The sequence below is a fragment of the Sphaerodactylus townsendi genome, linkage group LG05, assembly GCF_021028975.2.
Source record: "Sphaerodactylus townsendi isolate TG3544 linkage group LG05, MPM_Stown_v2.3, whole genome shotgun sequence".
NCBI classification, from domain to species: Eukaryota; Metazoa; Chordata; class Lepidosauria; order Squamata; family Sphaerodactylidae; genus Sphaerodactylus; species Sphaerodactylus townsendi.
In genome coordinates, this window is record NC_059429.1 from 82,984,100 (window position 1) to 83,003,380 (window position 19,281).

Sequence of the window (19,281 nt, forward strand, 5' to 3'; positions counted from 1 at the left end):
AATGGCTTTTTAGCTTAGTTCCTCTAGGCAATGGAAGGAGGCCTGAATTGAGCAAGATAGCAGACTTGCAGCAGCAAGCGATTGGGAATTGGTGGGTTCCGCCCAGTGGATAGCAGTGCAACCTCGAGTGGCACGTGGAGGACAACAAGGGGCCTGCTGCAGTAGCCCCAGCGGTAACAGGAACCACCCCCTTTTTTCTTTTTGGAGCTCCAGCAGGAGATATCTGGGAAAAGAAGCCCCTGGGGAGGCCTTCCAGGCCTTCCACATGGAGGTTTATCTCTACTTTGGTTTCCAGACTGCAGCTGGTTTGAGTAACATCCATGAGATGACATCCTCTAGTCAGCTTTCCCCATCCTCAGTGTCTTCTTTCTCCAGCCTGGTTTGGCATGACTTCTGTAAAAAAGACTGCAAGCTGTCTTGATGGAAGGATGTGTATTTTTTTGAAGGTCCTGTCCATGTCCCCACCATTTTCCTTGTTTCTTTCCACCCCCACCTCCCTCCCGTGTCATCTAGGGTTTTTCTAGGCTTCTTTAAGGTTGTTAAGCATAACATTGTACATATATTAACCCAGTCTACAATCTTTACTTTGTATGTCTAATAAAGGTTATTGATGATGAACCCAGTCTACAAGTTTGCCTGAATTCACAAATAATTTCAAAAAGAATTTTGAGGAACTAGTAGATCATGGAAGGTCCTCACTAGAGTTCAGTTGCAACTACTGTTGTGTTTTAAAGCCTGAAAAAAATCCCATAAATGGTATAGCAGGGCAAATTTCCTGGTGTGAGTGGCTAGAAAGTCTGCAGGAAACACATGTGTTTGATGAGCTTCCAGCATGAATGGCTCTGCATTCATAGTGGCACAGTTACAGAAGCAGAATGCCCTTCTCATGTGGAGCCAGTTGCTCTTGCTCTTGCTCAGCTGTGAAAAGCTATATATTGCCACTGGAATACCTTTCCTCTGAGTGCAGAGCTTAGGACTTCCCTGGCACAGATTGTACCAAGCCCTGTGTACACAGTAGTTTAACTGACCTTGTAATAAGAAAAATCCATACCATTACCTGTTGTTATTGTCAGTACCTTTTAACATTTCCTTGTCTTTCCTTGAAGGCTAAAAGGTACAGCCTGATCGAGGCCCATTTCCAGACAGACGTGGATGATGCCAGAGCTATGACAGGGACTGCAGTCTTGGCACTGAAGGGTGGTGATCAGTTATGGAACAGCCGAAGGAGGAAATACCTGAGGTCAGGGAAGAGGAGGAGGAAGAGGAAGAGGTACTAACAGCAGTAAGTGGAGCCACAGACCCAAATGGTGGACCAGATAATTCAACACCTTCTGTCAGCTACACAGGTAGGTAGGAAAGAGAGAGTGAGAGAAGCAATCCAGCTTGACCAAATGGCAGAGGAAAGTAATATAAAGTTTTCTGTATTTTTATCATCATTTCACTAACATTGTTCAGCATTCAAGGTGCTGAGCAGTTCTGAGCTGCATTATATAACTTTTGAACTGCTTACTGTACCAGAATTTATGGAAAAGTATAATAGTTACAAATATGATGTTGGAAAATTTTGGAGGGATATTATTCCAATGTTAATATTGCATGCATATGGTGAGGTATAGCCTAACATTTGCACATTGACATATTTATATTACATCTCCACTGCTTTCAAAACAAAAAAAAGATATAACAAAGCATGGAGTATCTTTTTCTTACAACTTCTAGGCATTTTTGTTATGAATGAGACAATGGGCTGATACTTTACCATACTTCCCTTAAAATTTAGAAAGTAGCATAGACAATTAACTTGGGGTTAATATTACCTCTATATTAGTACAGATTTATTTGCTTGTGACCATTGCTCATTGCCAAACCATGTGCCAGTGTTCCAACATTGCTCACTGTGATGAAGATCTTATGCCTGCATTACTACAAATGTACAACAAATCAAATCTAAGACCTGTTGTGAATTTTTACAATGTAAAATGATCACACTAATAATAAAATCACCAATTCACCGGATGACCCATTACAAAGATTCCATAACACCTAATCATATTTGATGCAACTACGTGATCCTGTTCTCCAAGAAGACAGCAATGTTTCACAGCCCCCATTTAGGAATACTGGCTAAATCTTTGTTTAGAAGAGACATATAGTAGACCATGCAATAGATAATGGACATCTACCCCCTGAAGGCCACAAATAAAACTATTTGCTGGGGACTTTACCTATCTTCACTAGAAATAAACAGATGACATGAATTGAAAGCACAGAGCAGTCTTCAAAGAGTCACTATGTTTAAATATCATCATCTGATTTTTAGCACATAATATCATCTGATTTTTAGAATACAGTGTCACTGAATCTCATATTGCCATAGTGGTGACCTTTCAGAACAGCTTCTTTAATCCTTAAGTAATATTTAATTCTTTGTACCACTAATACTGTTGTCTTTCAACTCCTCCAGGGTTAACCCATGTGCAACTACTAGTGCAGTAAATTTGTTTTGACTAAGACATGTAAATATTGTTGGACATCTACTCCAAATAAAGGTATTCAGGTAACATGAGAAGTTATTGTCTTTTAACCAATAAAAAATAAATACCACCAACTAGAAATTTAAGGCGAAGGAAATCAACCTCTGTTCTCCTGGAGGCGGAGGCCATCTTGCCTGGATCTCCTGATCCTTCGTGTAGGGAGGCAGGAACTCCAAAGTTTTTTAACCAACACTTCCTGTCCCAGCTCCACCTCCAAGAGAACTCAGTATTTCCTGCCTTGTTAGGGACAGCATCTCCAGCTTTGAGCTCCGCATAGCCTTTGAGTATGTTGTCATTGTTTAATTGTCTTCTGTCACGCGTATATAGCCAAAGGCCATTATGAATCAAAGAAGATAAAACATAAATAATAAATAACATCATTAAATTAACCAAATTTAAAAGTACTTATATTTAGTGTCAAAATAAATGTATAGATAAGTTTTATATTTGGCAGTCCACCAGTTGCACTGGCTACCAGTTGAATACTGGGTCATGTTCAAGATTCTATTATTAACTTTCAAGGTGGAGTACAGGTCAAATATGCGCTCTTACTGGTGTCCCAGGAAGAACCCTCGCCACTGCATTCTGTACTAGTTGTGTTCAAGTATTTTAGCTTGAAAAATTGTTTCAGCTGAAACCACTAGATGCTGTTTTTTTAGGTCTTGCAGACTTCATAATAGCATTTGTAGTTTTGCAAGTCTACTGACTTGTTGATTTACAGTGTTTTCTCCAACAGTGTTTCTTATGGAGCTGGATGCTAGGAATTTTAAATGATGCAGTATTTTTATATGAATGTTTATTCTTAAAACATTTGAATTTCAGTGTTTCCTATAAAAGCCTTGAGCAACTAACACATGGTTGAAACCAGCATGTCATCCACTTACAGAATACCTCCACTAGGGTTATCACTGTGGGTCTCACCTGTCATCTTAGATGTTTATGCATGCTGCTTTATCTTTTTTTCCTTCTTACCTGCTCTTTTTTTATTCTCTGCTTAAGCTCCTCTATCACGTGAGTGTCTTTTTCTTTCTGTGCCCAACGATCCATTTATTCCAAGTCCCACCCTTCATGTGTTTCCTTCTGCGCAAAGCAGCTTATCTCATAGTGAAGGACTCATACTAGAATATACGTTTAAAAAAACCATTCCCCAAATTCTGAAATAATTATAAATTGCACTTTTGACTGAACTCTTATAAGCTGCCTTTTATGTTGTTGCATTTAAATAATTTTTTAAAGATAATGTAATTATGATGCATTTTAGTTTGTTTTAATGACTTCTATCATGTTTTGTAAAAAATATTCCATTTTGTGGGACATTGAAGTTTTGAAAAGCAGCTGTAAGTAAATAAATTCGAGAAGAACTTTAGCATCAGGATTTCAACAAATACTGAAAAGCACAGAATGCTGACTTTGCTAGAAAAATTATTCAAGGCATGCTAATGATTGAAACATTGCTCAGCCACAGCTTTGGTATAAATTGCTGTTCCGGTTCATTTTATAGACAGTGGGGGAAGTTGTCTTCCTCTGCAGCATCAGGTTTGTCCTTTCCAGGCCTTATGCCATAGCTTTTGCCTTTATAGCTGAGCTGTAGGGTAGCCATTCCCGCATTCAGATCCAGTTGGCTTATTCAAAACTGCAGTTCGTTGAAAGGGAAGGCCCGAAGAGACTTAATGGTTTTATTGACGAAGAAGGTGTGATTTTAGTATGAACAGGGATGAAAAAGAAAGTCATAGTCACTTAAAAGTGTTCTGACACCCAGCTGAGAGGAGAGACATTAGCTTGGTGGCAAATTCTATTCTGAATATTGATTCCTAGTTTACTGTATGGTTAGGAATTTTGGGGTTAATCACTTCCATTTTCTGTGCAATGTGAAGAATCTGAAACAGTCACACTGAAATAATAGATTTCCTGAACTGGAAAGGTGAAACTAACTAGTCCTTGTTCATTGCAAGCTCTCAGTATGAATGCCAAAGCAAGGAAAGTATATACATCAGGCTGAGTTAGGTGATCCATTTTTAATAGCCATATAATCAGTAATGCAACTGCTAACTGGTAGTTTCTCTAAAATCCACAAAGTGCAAACTGTTTTCATTACAAAGAAAGAAGAGGTTCTATTCTAGAATGCCTGTGTGCCTAGCTGCATACTATTGTAACTCAAAAATACTATTGTAACTCAGAAATGTAATGAAATACCATTTTATTTCCTTGTAGATCTTTCTCAGAGTTCTTCTCCTTCTCTGTCAGACCAACTCCAGATGGGCTGTGATGAGGCAACGTCAGGAAGTCTAAATGTGGAGTGCAGGGTCTGTGGTGACAAAGCATCAGGATTTCACTATGGAGTGCATGCATGCGAGGGTTGTAAGGTATGGACACATACATTGTATAAAGGCTGAAGGCCGTAGGGCTTCAGTGAATAAATGGTGGGAAGAAAGCCAAATCACCCTACCCCTCACCACAAGACAAATACCAGCTGGAGGTATAGGGGAGACTTCATTTGCGCAAATAGTATGTTCTTTGTTGGGGCAGGGGTTGAATGTCTCACTCCTTGTGCTGCTTACCCAACCACATCAGTAGTTCCTACCCACCTTCTCCAGCTGCCTCCAGTAAAAACCGGCCTGGTGATCAATGACAGGTCTTCTGGAATAACATGTAGTCCTGCTGTTAGGCTAGAGATTAGAGCGTGGGCCTGCCACAGCCAGATTAAAGGACTAGAAAAGACCTGTATTCTCCCATCTCTGTATGTTGCTATTATTAAGACGGTGTTCAGAGGACATGAACTAATAAGATCCTCTGGAAACATGCAGATAGGACAGTGATGGCGAACCTTTTTGAGACTGAGTGCCCAAGTTGCAACCCAAAACCCACTTATTTATCACAAAGTGCCAACACGGCAATTTAACCTGAATACTGAGGTTTTAGTTTAGAAAAAACAGTTGGCTCTGAGGCGTGCATTACTTAGGAGTAAGCTTGGTAGTAGTCGTTAGCTTTGCTTTGAAGCAACTGTGCAACTCTTTGAACGGGTGAATCACGACCCTAGGAGGGTTTACTCAGAAGCACCCAGTGCCAGGGCGGAGCTCACTCACAGGCGATCGTGCTAGTTCTTCGCATGAAAATCAGTGGGGTTTAACAGCGCTTAACAGGGTTACCTACATTGCTTCCCCAAAACTAGGTCTTAGGTTTAATGCTAATAATCGAGCCCAGCGGCCCAGGCCAGCCTTGATGTGTGTGTGTGGGGGGGGGGGCGATCCCCCCCACATGACAAACTCTGTTTGCGCGTGCCCACAGAGAGGGCTCTGAGTGCCACCTCTGGCACCCGTGCCATAGGTTCGCCACCACTGAGATAGGATCATGGTTTGAACTGTGTGCACTAGCACAGCTACTTCATCTGCATCAGCTGCATAGAATTTTGTGCCACAAATACATTCTCCTACTGTGCAGCTCCTGTACACTGTCATTGTTCTGCAGTGAATTTCTGAGTAATCAGAGATTACTTCAGATGGTTATCCCCAACTCGCATATGCCACAGAGCACCCAAGACTATATTTTGCCCCCAGTTATTTAGCTGGCTATATCTGGATGCGGTCATAAAATTCCATCCTCCTCTACAAATGCTGAAGGAGCAATGTTACTCTGTTGAAGAGGAGTCACAATTATTCAAGGCCAAAGAAATAAATGGATGCACAGTTGAGAAGGGGCAGAAAGAATGGAAACTGCAGTCTGTTCGTTCATATCCCCCTACTGGCTGCTTGTGATGTTAACAAGACCTTAATTTCTTAATTTTTTCCTCCACAGAAGACAAATATTTTTAAATTTCCCTTCCCTCTTGACTTATTTTTCTCTCAGTGTCCTGTGATACACTGAATGCCCTATTATCCCATTGATTTATCCTACATGTTTGCTTCTTCCCTCGGTCTCATCCTTCTTGCTCACTCACAGGGCTTCTTTCGTCGAACGATCCGTATGAAGCTGAAGTACGAGAAATGTGAACGAAGCTGCAAGATTCAAAAAAAGAACCGGAACAAGTGCCAGTACTGCCGCTTTCAGAAATGCCTCCATACGGAAAATGTCTCATAATGTTGAGGGTATACCTTCATAGCTCCGGGTCCAAGGGGTCGGAGCTGGGAAGGGACAAGTGGAACCATATATCCATTATAGGCAATATGTTGAGCAAAACCTGGAGATCTTTTGGTTGCATGAGTTAGGACAGTGGTGGCGAACCTATGGCACTCCAGATGTTCATTGGCCATGCTGGAAGGGGCTGATGGGAATTGTAGTTCATGAACATCTGGAGTGCCATAGGTTCGCCACCACAGAGTTAGGATGTTGTAAAAGGTACTCGACATTATCCATTCTGATTTTAAATTGATTCCTTGGGATGGGGTGGGGGGAATCTGCCAACATCTGTAGTACAGTAGCCTAAAAATATAATCTGAATTAATTAGCTCAGTGTTTTTTGGCCTCAGAGTACAGAGACGTACAAAATATCAAGAATATACAACATATATACACGTACAAAAAGATTGCTAGAGACTCTTGTAAGAACGACTATCTTATGCTAGATCCTAGTTTTCTTCCATTGCAAAACTCAAGGCTGCTTATATAGAATTCCAAGGAAATCTAGCATGATGTTTTATGATGCTATGTTCACTGATGTTATATTGTTGATGTTTCATCGTATGATATGTTTGTTGATGTTATTATATTGTTGTACACCGCCCTGAGCCTTTCGGGGGAGGGCAGTATATAAATTACACATAACGTAACATTCATGCATTGAGCAGACTCAGACCTGCATATCTTCAGTAACTTTGCCTTATAATGAGAAATGAAATTGCATTGAACCATCTCAAACTGATTTTAAGATTATATCACACTTCATATTTAATCTTTATTCAATACAAATTAATATTGTATTTCTAGTCTTCTCCACAACAGCCTTTTGCAAGGTAAAATACATTCCAATCTATAATATCAACATGTGTACCTGGTGCTGCAGTTCAGCATTTATGTTCCAGGTGCAACATACCGTGTTCAATAATGTTCCTGGCACAAGGCTCATATAGTTACTGGCTAGAATTCTCCATTCATCCTTTTCCATATCCAGATTTCTAACAAGAATGTTGCCATTGGCAATCTTCCAAGCAGTGCCATGCAAGTATGTACACAACGTTCTTAACACTTCAGAGTTGCAGGGATGTCAAAGCTGTCAATTAACTCATACCAAACAAAGCACTGCTTCTGACACATTCTGTTGAGGTGTGTGCAGAGATAATCTTGCATGCCTGTAGATTCTTGTGTGGGTTTAATGTTGCCTGTTGTTCTCTGTAATGGGCAGATTGTATTAATGTTTGTTTGAGAAAAATATAGAAGCAGAATTCAGAGATCTGTGTTATGAGAATGCCTTCTTAGAGTTCTAATTAGTTGGTCTGCATCGATTGTATGAACCTTTATTTAGACCAGCGGTCTGCAATCTGTGGCTTTCCAGATGTTCATGGACTACAGATTCCATCAGCCTTTGCCAGCAAGGCCAATTGGCCATGCTGGCAAAGGAAGAAGCGATAGAGATAGTATGATCCATGAACATCTGAAGCTCCTAGTTACGAACAGACCCCTGATTTAGACATTCCCAATCCTAAGTGAATGAAATGACTATGCAAATAAGAGATATTTAATAGAAAATTTAATTTGTTAGATTTTTATACTGCCTCTCCCCTGTCAGGTACATGAGTACATGGACAGAGGGAAAATCTTAAGCATTAGTATCAAATGATTGAGGAAGGGCTGTGGCAGAGTTTTTGTTTTGTATGCGGAAGATCCCAGGTTCAATCCCCATCATCTCCAGTTAAGAAGGCCAGATAGTCCGTGATGTAAAAGACCTCTGCCTCTGATAAGCCAGCCACAGGCATCTTCAGGGCAGCATAGCAGGATTTCTTGGGGTTTAACAGGACTAGATTAGGCAGACTTGTGATCACATTTTTCTAAGAGCAGGTCCACCAGTTGCTTGCAGCATGTTTTTCCTTGTATGGGGTAATGAGCCTTTGTGGGGGGCAGAATATCATCATCCTCGTCTTAGCCTGGGTCCTGCCATATTTCTTTCTGCTGAATGCTGACTGCTCAAGCAGCCCTGGGAATGTTTATTTTTCATCTTCCTCTGTACCAGTCTGCCCTTATCTACTGCGGTAGCTGCAGAAGGAGGAAGGTTGGAGGTGAGTGTATTTATCTCAGTTCTCACTGTCTGAGGAATGTGTTTTCTGCCACAGTGGAGATAAGGGGTAGAGGTGGGCCTGTGGGCCTGACATGTCTACACTGATGGATATAATGCTTTGCCTGCTCTAATGTACTCAGTTCTGACAATGTAAGTCAGCAGCTTTTCTATTCTTGCCATCAATGAATAAGAGTTCTACTTTCAAAGTACTGATTCCTTTATTGAACCAGTCTGGGGTTGTGACAGTCTTAAGCTGAAATCATTTTTATCCCTCTTTCTCCACCTTTTGTATTTGCCTGTTATGAAAGATCTTCAGTTAAAGTATGGTAAACACAACTACATCCAGATCTCCTGGCCCAATGACCCCTAACTTGCCTGTTTTTTTTATGCTACAGCCATCCGTTTTGGCCGCATGCCAGAAGCTGAAAAAAGGAAGCTGGTGGCAGGATTGACAGCATGTGAAATCAGTTGCCAGAACCAACAGCTGGCTGACCTGAAACTCTTTTCAAAGCACATCTATAATGCCTACCTGAAAAACTTCAACATGACCAAAAAGAAAGCACGAGGCATCCTGACGGGGAAAGCCAGCAGCACACCAGTAAGTGTTTCAATCTCTGGGGGCTGAAAATGAAGGAGAGCTTGCCAGATCAAAGCTGTGCTTTTTATTGGCATGCAGGAGAGCCTAGAAAAAGACTTGGCTATATCCAAGGTACCTTAATTTGTCATTTAATGTCACTCCTATCAGAAGTTGGACATTTGGTAATAGTTCAGAGTGCTGTTGGATCAGGCAATATCCATGGTATAAAAAGACTGCACAACCTGACATGCTCAAAATATTTTACTTGCAGTTCATAAGGTTCAGTCCAGAACATAGAAACAGGTTAATATTCCATGTACGTTTCCCATTTATTACCAGTGCAGGAGTTTTCCCTGTGATCGGATGTTCCTCTTGCCTTCCAAGGCTCTAGCTGGTTTCTCAAAAGGAAGGAACACTCCGGGTGGGTGGGTGGGTGGGGGGGAGGGAGGGAGGGAGGGAGAGAGAGGGAGAGAGAGAGGGAGAGAGAGAGGGAGAGAGAGAGAGAGAGATGAAAGCAAGCTAACAAACCTTTACTTTCCAACCATGGCTTATTTGTGAAAAACAACTGGAGCTAAATTTAAAGAATAGTGCCCCAGTGTTGCTAAATATGGATGGTGGTGGTGTATTTTTAGTCAGCCACTGACTACTGCCTCCTGGGTCAGAAAACCTTTGAAAATGGTTTGGGATGTGGCAAATAGCTGCAAATAGAGGGTGTAATGGGCAGGATTCCTCCCTCATATAGTTGGAAAAGGGGGGTGAATTCAGCATGCTGAATTCCACACCGTGTCCACTGGTGGCCTCATCCGCAGAAACAACTTTGGCAGTGGGGCTCAAGAACTGCAGTGGCAGTGGAGATGTGGTAAAATTCCTTCTGTGAACTGTGTTCTGTTTGTAGGTCTTATTTTTTATTTATTTATTTATTTATTTATTTATTAATTCGGCTTTTATACCGCCCGATCCCCGAAGGGCTCCGGGCGGTGAACAGCAAGGATTCAGAGACAACAGGAGCAAAACACATATACAATATAAAGACATAAGCTCCATCTCATGTCAGCACTAAAATAACCTAAAACCAGCGGAAACAAATTAATACATAAAAGAAAGCATAGAAAGCAGGCATCCAACCTCAGATTTAAAACCTACCCCCCCCAGAAAAAAGGGGGGGGGACGGTAGGCCCCTCAATATGAGGGGACCCTGATGTAGCAACAGCCCTACAGAAAACCAGAGGGGCAACGTAAGGAGCAGTAAGGGGGGGCACCATAATCAGCTGACCCAGACACTCCAAAGGCCCTGGGTGGAACAACACAGTCTTACAGGCCCTCTTGAACTCACCCCAGGTCCCGCAGGTGCGGTGGGACAGTTGGAGGAAAGAGGTGTTCCACCAGGCAGAGGGCCAGTGCTGTAAAAGTCCCTGGCCAGCGTGGAAGGCCAGCCCGCGCATCATAGAGGGGCCAGGGATCACCAGCAAATTGGCCTCTGCTGGTCGCCAGGAGGCCGAGTAGGGATTATATGGGGTGATGCTTGGTCCCGAAGGTGCGAGGGTCCCAGGCAGCAGCAAGGCCTTAAAGGTCCAAAACCCACACCTTGAAGATGATTGAGATTACGACTGGAAGCCAGTGCAGCTGGCGCAACACAGGCTGAATCATGGTCTCTAAAAGCGCCTCCTGTGAGCAAAACGAGGAAACGCCGCATGCTGGAACCAGCTTTAACTTCCCGAATCAAAGCGCAAAGGAAGGCCAGCGTGGCAGAGTTACAATAGTCTAGCCTGGAGGTTGACCGTTGCATGGATCACAGTGGCCAAGGTCCATTTGGGAGAGAAAGGGGGCCAGCCGCTGGGCACTGGCGAAAGATGGAAAAGCACTTAGTCCGAGGTTGTAAGGGCCACCTGGGTCTCCATAGAAAGAGATGAATCCCAGGTGGACCCCCAGACTCTTGGAGCCCGAGGAGGGAGGTCGGCCAATGAGACCCCCTCCCACACGGCGGACTGGAAATCCCCAAGCCTCTCCTAAATCGAAATGGCCCAGCCAGAGGACCCCTCCGTCTTCGATGGATTCAGTTGCAGCCTGCTTTCCTGTTTCAACCAAGCAGCTACGAGCCTCCAAACAATGCTGGAGAGAGCCACAGGGGCGGCCGATGGCTCCCCCCCCTCCATCAACAGAGATGAGCTGAGTGTCATCAGCATTACTGATGACAGATCAGCCCAAAGCTCCATTACCAGCTGAGCAAGTGGTGGCATATAGATGTTAAATAACTTAGCGGGGATAACAGTGCCCCCTGAGGGTACTCCGCCCAATGGCCGGGCACCACCGGGAGGCTTCATCCCAGCACCTCACTTCTGCTGGCTCCGGCCCCGGAGCTTGAGGCAATCTTTCACTGAAGGACAGTGCCGCTTTTAAGAGGCTGACCAGGCGGTGGGTCAAAAGGTGCGTGATCACGACCATATCAAGCGCTTCGCGGTAAGATCTAACAAAACCAGCAGCGCCGATCACGCTCGATCAGAAGCGCTGTATCACGGAGGGCGCATCCCGGCTGATGGCGGCGAGAGCAGTCTCCAGATCCCATGCCGCAACCGGAAGCCCGGACTGGAAGGGATCGAGAAAGCCAATGTGTCATCCAGGAAACCCTGAAGCTGCTCCAGCGCACCACTCTCTCAATTACCTTCCCCAGAAAGCGAAAGATTCCGAGGCAGGGCGGTATTATTGTGGCAGATCACTTCGGATCTAACGATGGTCTTTTTTAAAGAGTGGGCTGGACCACTGCCTCAACTTGCCAACCCATCCGAGGAAAGACTCCTTGCTCAAGGGAGCCATTGATGATATTATTCAACAGATGGATGAATTCGTAGCTCCGCCCGGCAAGCTTTTATAAGCCAGGAGGGGCACGGATCCAGAAGGAAGGACCCAGAAGTAGTAGGTCTAACAGCAGCCAAGAGCCCTGTCAACTGCTAGCGGGCATCGGAGAGCAAGGGAAGAACTGGGCCAAACTTGGGCCCGAAGGCGGCAAGGGAGCCTCCAGTTCCACTAATTGTGAACAGCGTGGCAGGAAAGGTCCTGGTGGGCGGCGTGACTTGTATCTGCAAAAAAGCTCATAAAAGCCTCACAGCCAACAGCCAATCGATGATTTGTGGACCTCTCTCTGATAAGAGGAGGTCAAAGACCGAATTATCTGAAATAATTGTGTGCGGTGAGGGGAGCTAGCAGGCGCCAAGAGAGGAGGAAAAGAAAGCTCTCTTTGCCTCGCTTAGTTTATACCATCTCATGAGCCTTCATAAGCGTCCCTGCCATAAGATTTTACGGCCAGCGTGCGTCCGAGATTTCCTCCACACTTTTTTCAGCTCTAGTCGTCTAAAGCGCCCGTTTCATATGGCGCAGCTCCCTCGGTATACCAGGGGAGCCTGCACCTGCGAATCACGAGGCGAAGAAGGACGCCGGGGCTGGCTAACAATCTCGATGGCATCGGGAGAGCCGGGAATTCCAGTCCTCCACCTGCTCATCCCGAGGTGTGCCAGCTTGAGGTTGCAGGGTCGCGTAGAGCATTCAGGAAACCAAGAGTGGATCCATATAAGTCTCCAGCGGGCTGGGAACACTTAAATCCAGCCCCTAAGCGCCTGGAAGCGAGGGGGGTTGGCGCGACAAGTCCATCCGAACCTTCAGGGCATAATGGGTGGGACCATGGCACTCTATCTGTAGAGGATACGACCATATCAACCCCTAACCCAAAGACCAAATCCAGCGTGTGGCCGGCCTCATGAGTGGGGCCAGAGTTTACCAGGGAGAGGCCCAGTGTCGCCATGGATGACACCAGGTCCACAGCCGCTGTACATGAGGCGGCGTCAGCATGGACATTGAAGTCCCCCAGGACAATAAGCCTGGGGAACCGCAATGCCCAGTCCGCCACCACCTCCAGCAGCCGTAGCAGGCAGTCCCTCGGCGCGCTAGGCGACCGGTACACCAAGAGCACTGCCATCCTCTTAGAACCTAAACTTAGGTGTGATTAGAGATTGCAGAATTTTTTAATCCATTCTTTTTTGAAAAACAAAAAAGGGAAAGGGGACATTTAAATGTAGGCCATGTTTACTTTTCTTATTATTTTGAAAGTCGCAATGCAGGCTACCTGAGGAAGACTAGGCATGCCTGTTGTCCTCAGTAGTAGGCAGGGCTCCCACCATTTAGTCATGTTGGGGGCAGAAAATCACCCCTTACCCCCCTCCTCTTTCCCCCTGGGTCCATATACTAGGAAAAAGGAGAGCAGTGTCTTTTGTCCAATCATGGTGGCTCTGTTCACAGGTGGAATCTGGCACTGCAGCTCTGGAGGAGCCCTGCTCAGTCGGGTGTGGAAGACGAGGAGGAGGCTCCATGGCTACTGCAGCCCCTGCTTTTCTCCTGTCACAGACCTGCTTTCTTTCCCTCACCTTTTTTTCCCTCAGCGATTCAAAACTGGTGCCAAAATGAATGCCATGTGCACAACTAGAGGGTTTTTTTTTACTGTTCTTGAACACGGAAACTCCATTGATCTTGCATCTACCTACCTTTTTGTCCCACCTGGCAAAGCAAACAGGACTTCTCCTTTCTCGTTCTTTAATGGATACCTCTCTGAAACCTGTCACCTGCGCGTGTAGTTTTGTCTGATCCTTCTGAAAGCCCTCAAAGCTGTTTCAGTCGCCCCTACCAGTGTCTTGTGTACTCTTGTGTGAAGCAGGGATTCCGGCCACTTTTTCTAAGTCACTTGATTGAGTGCCTGAAAATATTTTGCGGAGTATAGTCCTCGGTTCCTTTTTCCTACTCTGTTCACTCTTTGGGAACATCCTGCAACATTCCATGTAGTGCCTAATGCAGTTCTGCTGAATTTAGTCTGATTCTCCTCCTTCCCCCCAGGTCAATACACTGACTTCAAGATCAAACATCGTTTGGTTGGGGTGGGGGAGGGCGGCTGCCCATACGGGGGCGGGGGCAGAAAACTCAGATTTTGCACTGGGCTACATTTTTCTAGATATGCCTCTGGTAGCAGGTATCAAATGTTGCAAGTAGATGTGTGTCAATTGCAAAGAAGGAAAACAGGAAGGAAGAGCTCATAAATGCTCCTTAGAGTTTCCCCCATTTCAGGTCTGGTCTGGGAGAAGGAGGACAGTTTTTGCTGTATTGTCTTCAGATGCAGGAATAAGTAGATTGCCTTGTCATTCTGATAATCATCAAATCCTTGACATTCAGTGTCTTCTGTGTTGCAAAGCAGCCTGAGTTTTGTGTTAACTTCTCTATTTTCCCCCTCTCTCTGTTTTGAATTGTGCATGGCATTCTCTCTCACCACCAGTGTTTTTGCTGTTTAGAGGCACCAAAATATCCAGCAGGATTGCCAGTCTTGTTTTTTCTCTGCTTTTTGTGTTAGTAACACAGCTGAAGTTTTAGTGGCAAATAATTTAAGATGTACTCCTTAAGCACTGTGGCCCTAGTAGTTGCTTTCATTGTGGTAGAGTCCATTAAGGAACCTTCTCATTGGAAGGGGAAGAACACACTTAAAAGATATTAAACAGCATTAGGGTTTTGAGCTGGAGAATAACATTTAATTTGCTTACTGAATTTTTGGAAAAGGAGCAAACTGTGCAGGTATTTTCACAGCCTTCATGTATCAGGAGTGCTGTATCAACACATTCAACACCATAACAACTCACTGTGTGCAAATGCCTTATGTCAAACCATAACAAGTGTGTGTCTGGGCTTAACTACTATTACGTTTGTGGATAGGATTGATTGGGAGAAACTTCAGGAATAGTCAGTGCGACCTAGGTTGTGTGGTTTTGGAATGGCAGAAAGTGTGTCTTGGATTGACAAAACTCCTGTAACTGCAGTTTCAATTTTATACCATTATATTGGTGGAAAGTCAGAAGCTGTTGACTGACCAGCAGTACAGGATAATGATAGACGTAGTAAGTAGCTTGAATTTCCTCTCCTATTTATAACTTTGTGCTCTTTCTTCTTATATAGCCGTTTGTGATTCATGACATGGATACCTTGTGGCAAGCAGAAAAGGGCCTGGTGTGGAAGCAGCTGGTAAATGGGATACCTCCATACAAGGAGATTGGTGTCCATGTCTTCTACCGCTGCCAGTGTACATCAGTGGAAACTGTGCGGGAGCTCACAGAATTTGCCAAGAGCATCCCTAGCTTCATCAGCCTTTATCTTAATGACCAAGTGACTTTGCTGAAATATGGAGTACATGAGGCCATCTTTGCCATGCTTGCCTCCATCATGAACAAGGATGGACTCCTGGTGGCCAATGGGAATGGCTTTGTGACACGTGAGTTCCTTCGCAGCTTGCGCAAACCCTTCAATGAAATAATGGAACCCAAATTTGAGTTTGCTGTGAAGTTCAATGCCCTGGAGCTAGATGACAGTGACCTGTCTCTGTTTGTAGCAGCCATCATCCTGTGTGGAGGTGAGACTGGGAAGGCATTGAGCTGGTGGTGGGACAGGGGAGATAATTGCTGCACTGGAATTCTGGAGCATTGCTTGAATATACTGTATCCAAGGTATCCAAGGAGTGCTCAGAGGAAATCCCATGTAGCACATGTAACAACATTGAATGCTGGAGGTTACTAAGATGCTAAGAGGGAAAAAAGCTTGCAGCACTTGCAATAGAATGGCAAAAGAATGTGTATCATTATGTTGCTCTTCATTCTGTAATTTGCCTTAAGACATTCCCATTACCTGATATAGTCCCATTCCCTTTCGTTTGTTAAGTTCTGCCCTTTAACCTGATGAGCAGCGTGCTTTCCCCCCACTCTGTTCTAACTTCCTAGTCTGCCTCTGCTCCCTAGTGCACCCAATGGACTGCTGCCCCTATTTTTTAAACTTCCAGGCATCTACATCTGAAAACACACGTAGCACAATATTATTTCTTTTTCCTGTTAAACTTGTTCTTATGTTTTCTCATCTTTGTTTCCCACGTCATTGGCTTCCTACAACCTTTTGGTTCTCAGTAAAAGTCAGATTTTGCATGTCAGACTTACTTCTTTCTCAAAGCCAAACATCTTGATTAACACATGATCCCAACTCTTCTTTCCCCTCTCCCCTTGATAATAAGTGTGTGTGTGGTAGGGAGGCACCGCTTGTAGGGGAAAGCTGTTAGACATTTGAACAGCATTTCTTTAATTATCTGTCTCTCACAATTGTGTACCAACAGCCTGGGAAACACCCAAACAGGCTTTATGCTGCATGAGTCTTTGTCATATCCTGCTAGTTGGTTGCTGATTCCCATCTTCAAGGTCTGATCATGCAATCAGCTATATTTAAGAATAATTTTTTTTCAGTTCAGGATGTTTATGGGTGTTAAAAGGAAGTATTGCTTATCTGAATACTCCCCTGTATGAAATATATGCTGAGGAGAAAATTAGGGTGACACCTTGGAAAATGAAGAAGAATCTTGAACAATTTATATTCATATGGACAAATGTATGGAAAATCATTTTGATCTTTCTCTCTCTCTCAGACCGTCCTGGCCTGATGAATGTTAAACAGGTAGAAGAGATTCAAGACAATATACTCCAAGCCCTTGAGTTCCACCTGCAGGCCAATCACCCAGATACTCAATACCTCTTCCCTAAGCTGCTGCAGAAGATGGCTGACTTACGGCAGCTAGTGACTGAGCATGCACAGCTGGTGCAGAAGATCAAAAAGACAGAAACAGAGACTTCCCTGCATCCGCTTTTGCAGGAAATCTACAAAGACATGTACTGAGGAGCCTATATTTATGAAATAGGTTAAAGCCATGGAGCCGAGCAAAATGCTTTGTACATTGGCCAACAAATCCCCTGTGTCTTCCGTTTCTTTTACTGGAAGTGCTTTTTCTATATGATCACTGCATATACTGTATATAGGGGTGTGCAACATCAGATCTGGTATCTACCACATGGTGGTAGATCAGGGCTTCCGTTAACATACATTCACTAAGTGAAACTTAAAAAGCACATCATAAGCTAAATATATGTTGCAACAGTTTGGCTGTTACACTGTCCCTTCATTGTTGTGTTTACACACATCATGCAAATGCATTTGAGCTGTTGGTTACATTGTCCTCATGGACAACATGGATTGTGTCCAAGCAATTGTCTGGCAGGTACAGCACTTGCATCATATATCTCCTGTATATTTTTGTATTGCACTCTGAATTCTTGCTTGGCCCTAAGCCACAAATTCTAAGATGTGCAAAGAAAGGGTGTGTATGTACTTGTATATATACAGATTTCCCAAAGAAACTTCCAAGTGTTTAAGGGTACGAACACTCCATGTAGGGGCAGTTTTGAAGGGAGGGCTTTGCTTGTCCCCCTCAGTGCACAAAGCCAGATATGCTTTCTTCATGGAAGGCCATCCCTCCTGTCTTCCACATTGGGAACACACCCTTTCTTCCTTTGTGTTGTTTGACAACAGCATTTTGTTGAAACTCTTTAATGGTTCGTTTAAATTTACTAAAAAGAAGAGGCTTCTCTTTCCCTGTTTTATTTTAGTTTATTTTTTATTATGTGTGCCAGAGTTTACCAGTTAATGGAACTGAACATGAAACAAAATGGGGAGGGGGATTTTGTTCTTGGATGGTAGCTGACAAAATTCCTTTTTCTTCCTTCATCTGAGCCAAAGTAGATTCAATACTCCCTGCAGTCCGGCTATACAAAACCTTGCACTTGAGTCTCTATCTCCCCCCCACACACATACACACAAAATAACAGGGTACAATGTAGGTACTGCTCCTAAGAAAGCAACACACAGGCTATTCTGAACTCAAAGTGATAGGAGGATGTTGGCAAGGACAGTGGTGTGTTTTTCTGTTGTGAAGTTCCTTCATGATTCTTTCCAAGCTATTCGAGAAAGAGCTGAAGGGGAATTCTTGATCTGTGAACTGCAAGTGTGCCTTTTCCATGAATTCATATTGCATCACCCATTCCAGATCTCCAAAGCTGGCAAGAGTCATAGCGTAAGTAAACAGCCCACTCCACATTTTGATCTGTGGACCTTGTGAGATCATCCCCTTTGGACTGTGGGCAGATTCACATAGAACAAAGATGCACATAGTACAAAGTTTATGTGGCAAACACATGGAGTGCCAGACGATGTTCCTAAGTGTGTAGAGAGAAGGGGTTTAAGCTCATCGACCCTAGTCATTTTCCCACTTTGAAACAGCCTCAGAAAGATGCTGTTTGTTTACATGAGGAAGCTTATAGTTCTTCAAACAAGAAAATGGAGGGAAGGGACTTAAACCCATTTTTCCTGCCTACTACAGTCCTGATCTAAATTGGTCCCCTATGCACCTGGGAATTGAGTTCCTAGAGCAGAACTCCAGATGCATGCCTAATCCAAAGTCTTGGTGAGTACATATCCATCACATTAATTTTTAATGTGTTTATTGGCCCATATGTGATCTGCGTGGTTTACTTAGTCTTGACTTGCAATCTGTTCCCAGCGTTAATACCACCATACTAGACATAGTCCAAGAATCTTAGTAAGTGGGTTTCGTTCTGTTTTTTTTTCTTTCTGTGAGGCCTTACACTGGTTTATTTCATTTGTTTCTCAAATGGATTACAAGCCATTGGAGAAGAAAAATCAGTGTCAAAATAGAACTTTAGAAGAATAAGCAGGATGTAATGGCATCACAGATACATAATGATAGATTTTGCTGTGTGCAAACGTTGATTAAACTTAATGGTGTTGAAACTTCTGTCCAAATCATATGGTTTTCTCTTGCCCTTACTCATCCAAACAACCATTTTAGCATTCAGTTTATGGTAAATTATTGGTTCGGGGAAGGGTGATATTGAGCTTCCAGCATATTAACATTAGTAGGTGTGAATCAATTTGTAAAACCTGCCTCTTGGAGATTTGAATTGTGCACATCCCTGTCCAGGGCTTGATCATAATCTCCTAGCATCCATGTATTGTGACAAGACTCCACTTATGGCTTAGCCCTTGTGACGTAAGAT

General features: G+C 43.7%; 1 protein-coding gene across 1 annotated transcript in view; it reads left to right on the forward strand.

Moving 5' to 3' along the window:
* PPARD (peroxisome proliferator activated receptor delta) overlaps positions 1-19,015 on the forward strand; it is a 47,868-nt gene extending 28,853 nt beyond the window's left edge. Inside the window, exons 2-7 of the mRNA XM_048497871.1 lie at positions 1,107-1,346; positions 4,746-4,897; positions 6,471-6,603; positions 9,135-9,337; positions 15,296-15,746; positions 16,800-19,015. Of these exons, the coding sequence (XP_048353828.1) occupies positions 1,211-1,346; positions 4,746-4,897; positions 6,471-6,603; positions 9,135-9,337; positions 15,296-15,746; positions 16,800-17,047 (1,323 nt within the window). The 5' untranslated portion in view covers positions 1,107-1,210 and the 3' untranslated portion in view covers positions 17,048-19,015. The remainder of the gene's footprint in view (positions 1-1,106; positions 1,347-4,745; positions 4,898-6,470; positions 6,604-9,134; positions 9,338-15,295; positions 15,747-16,799) is intronic.
* Positions 19,016-19,281: the final 266 nt, after the last annotated feature.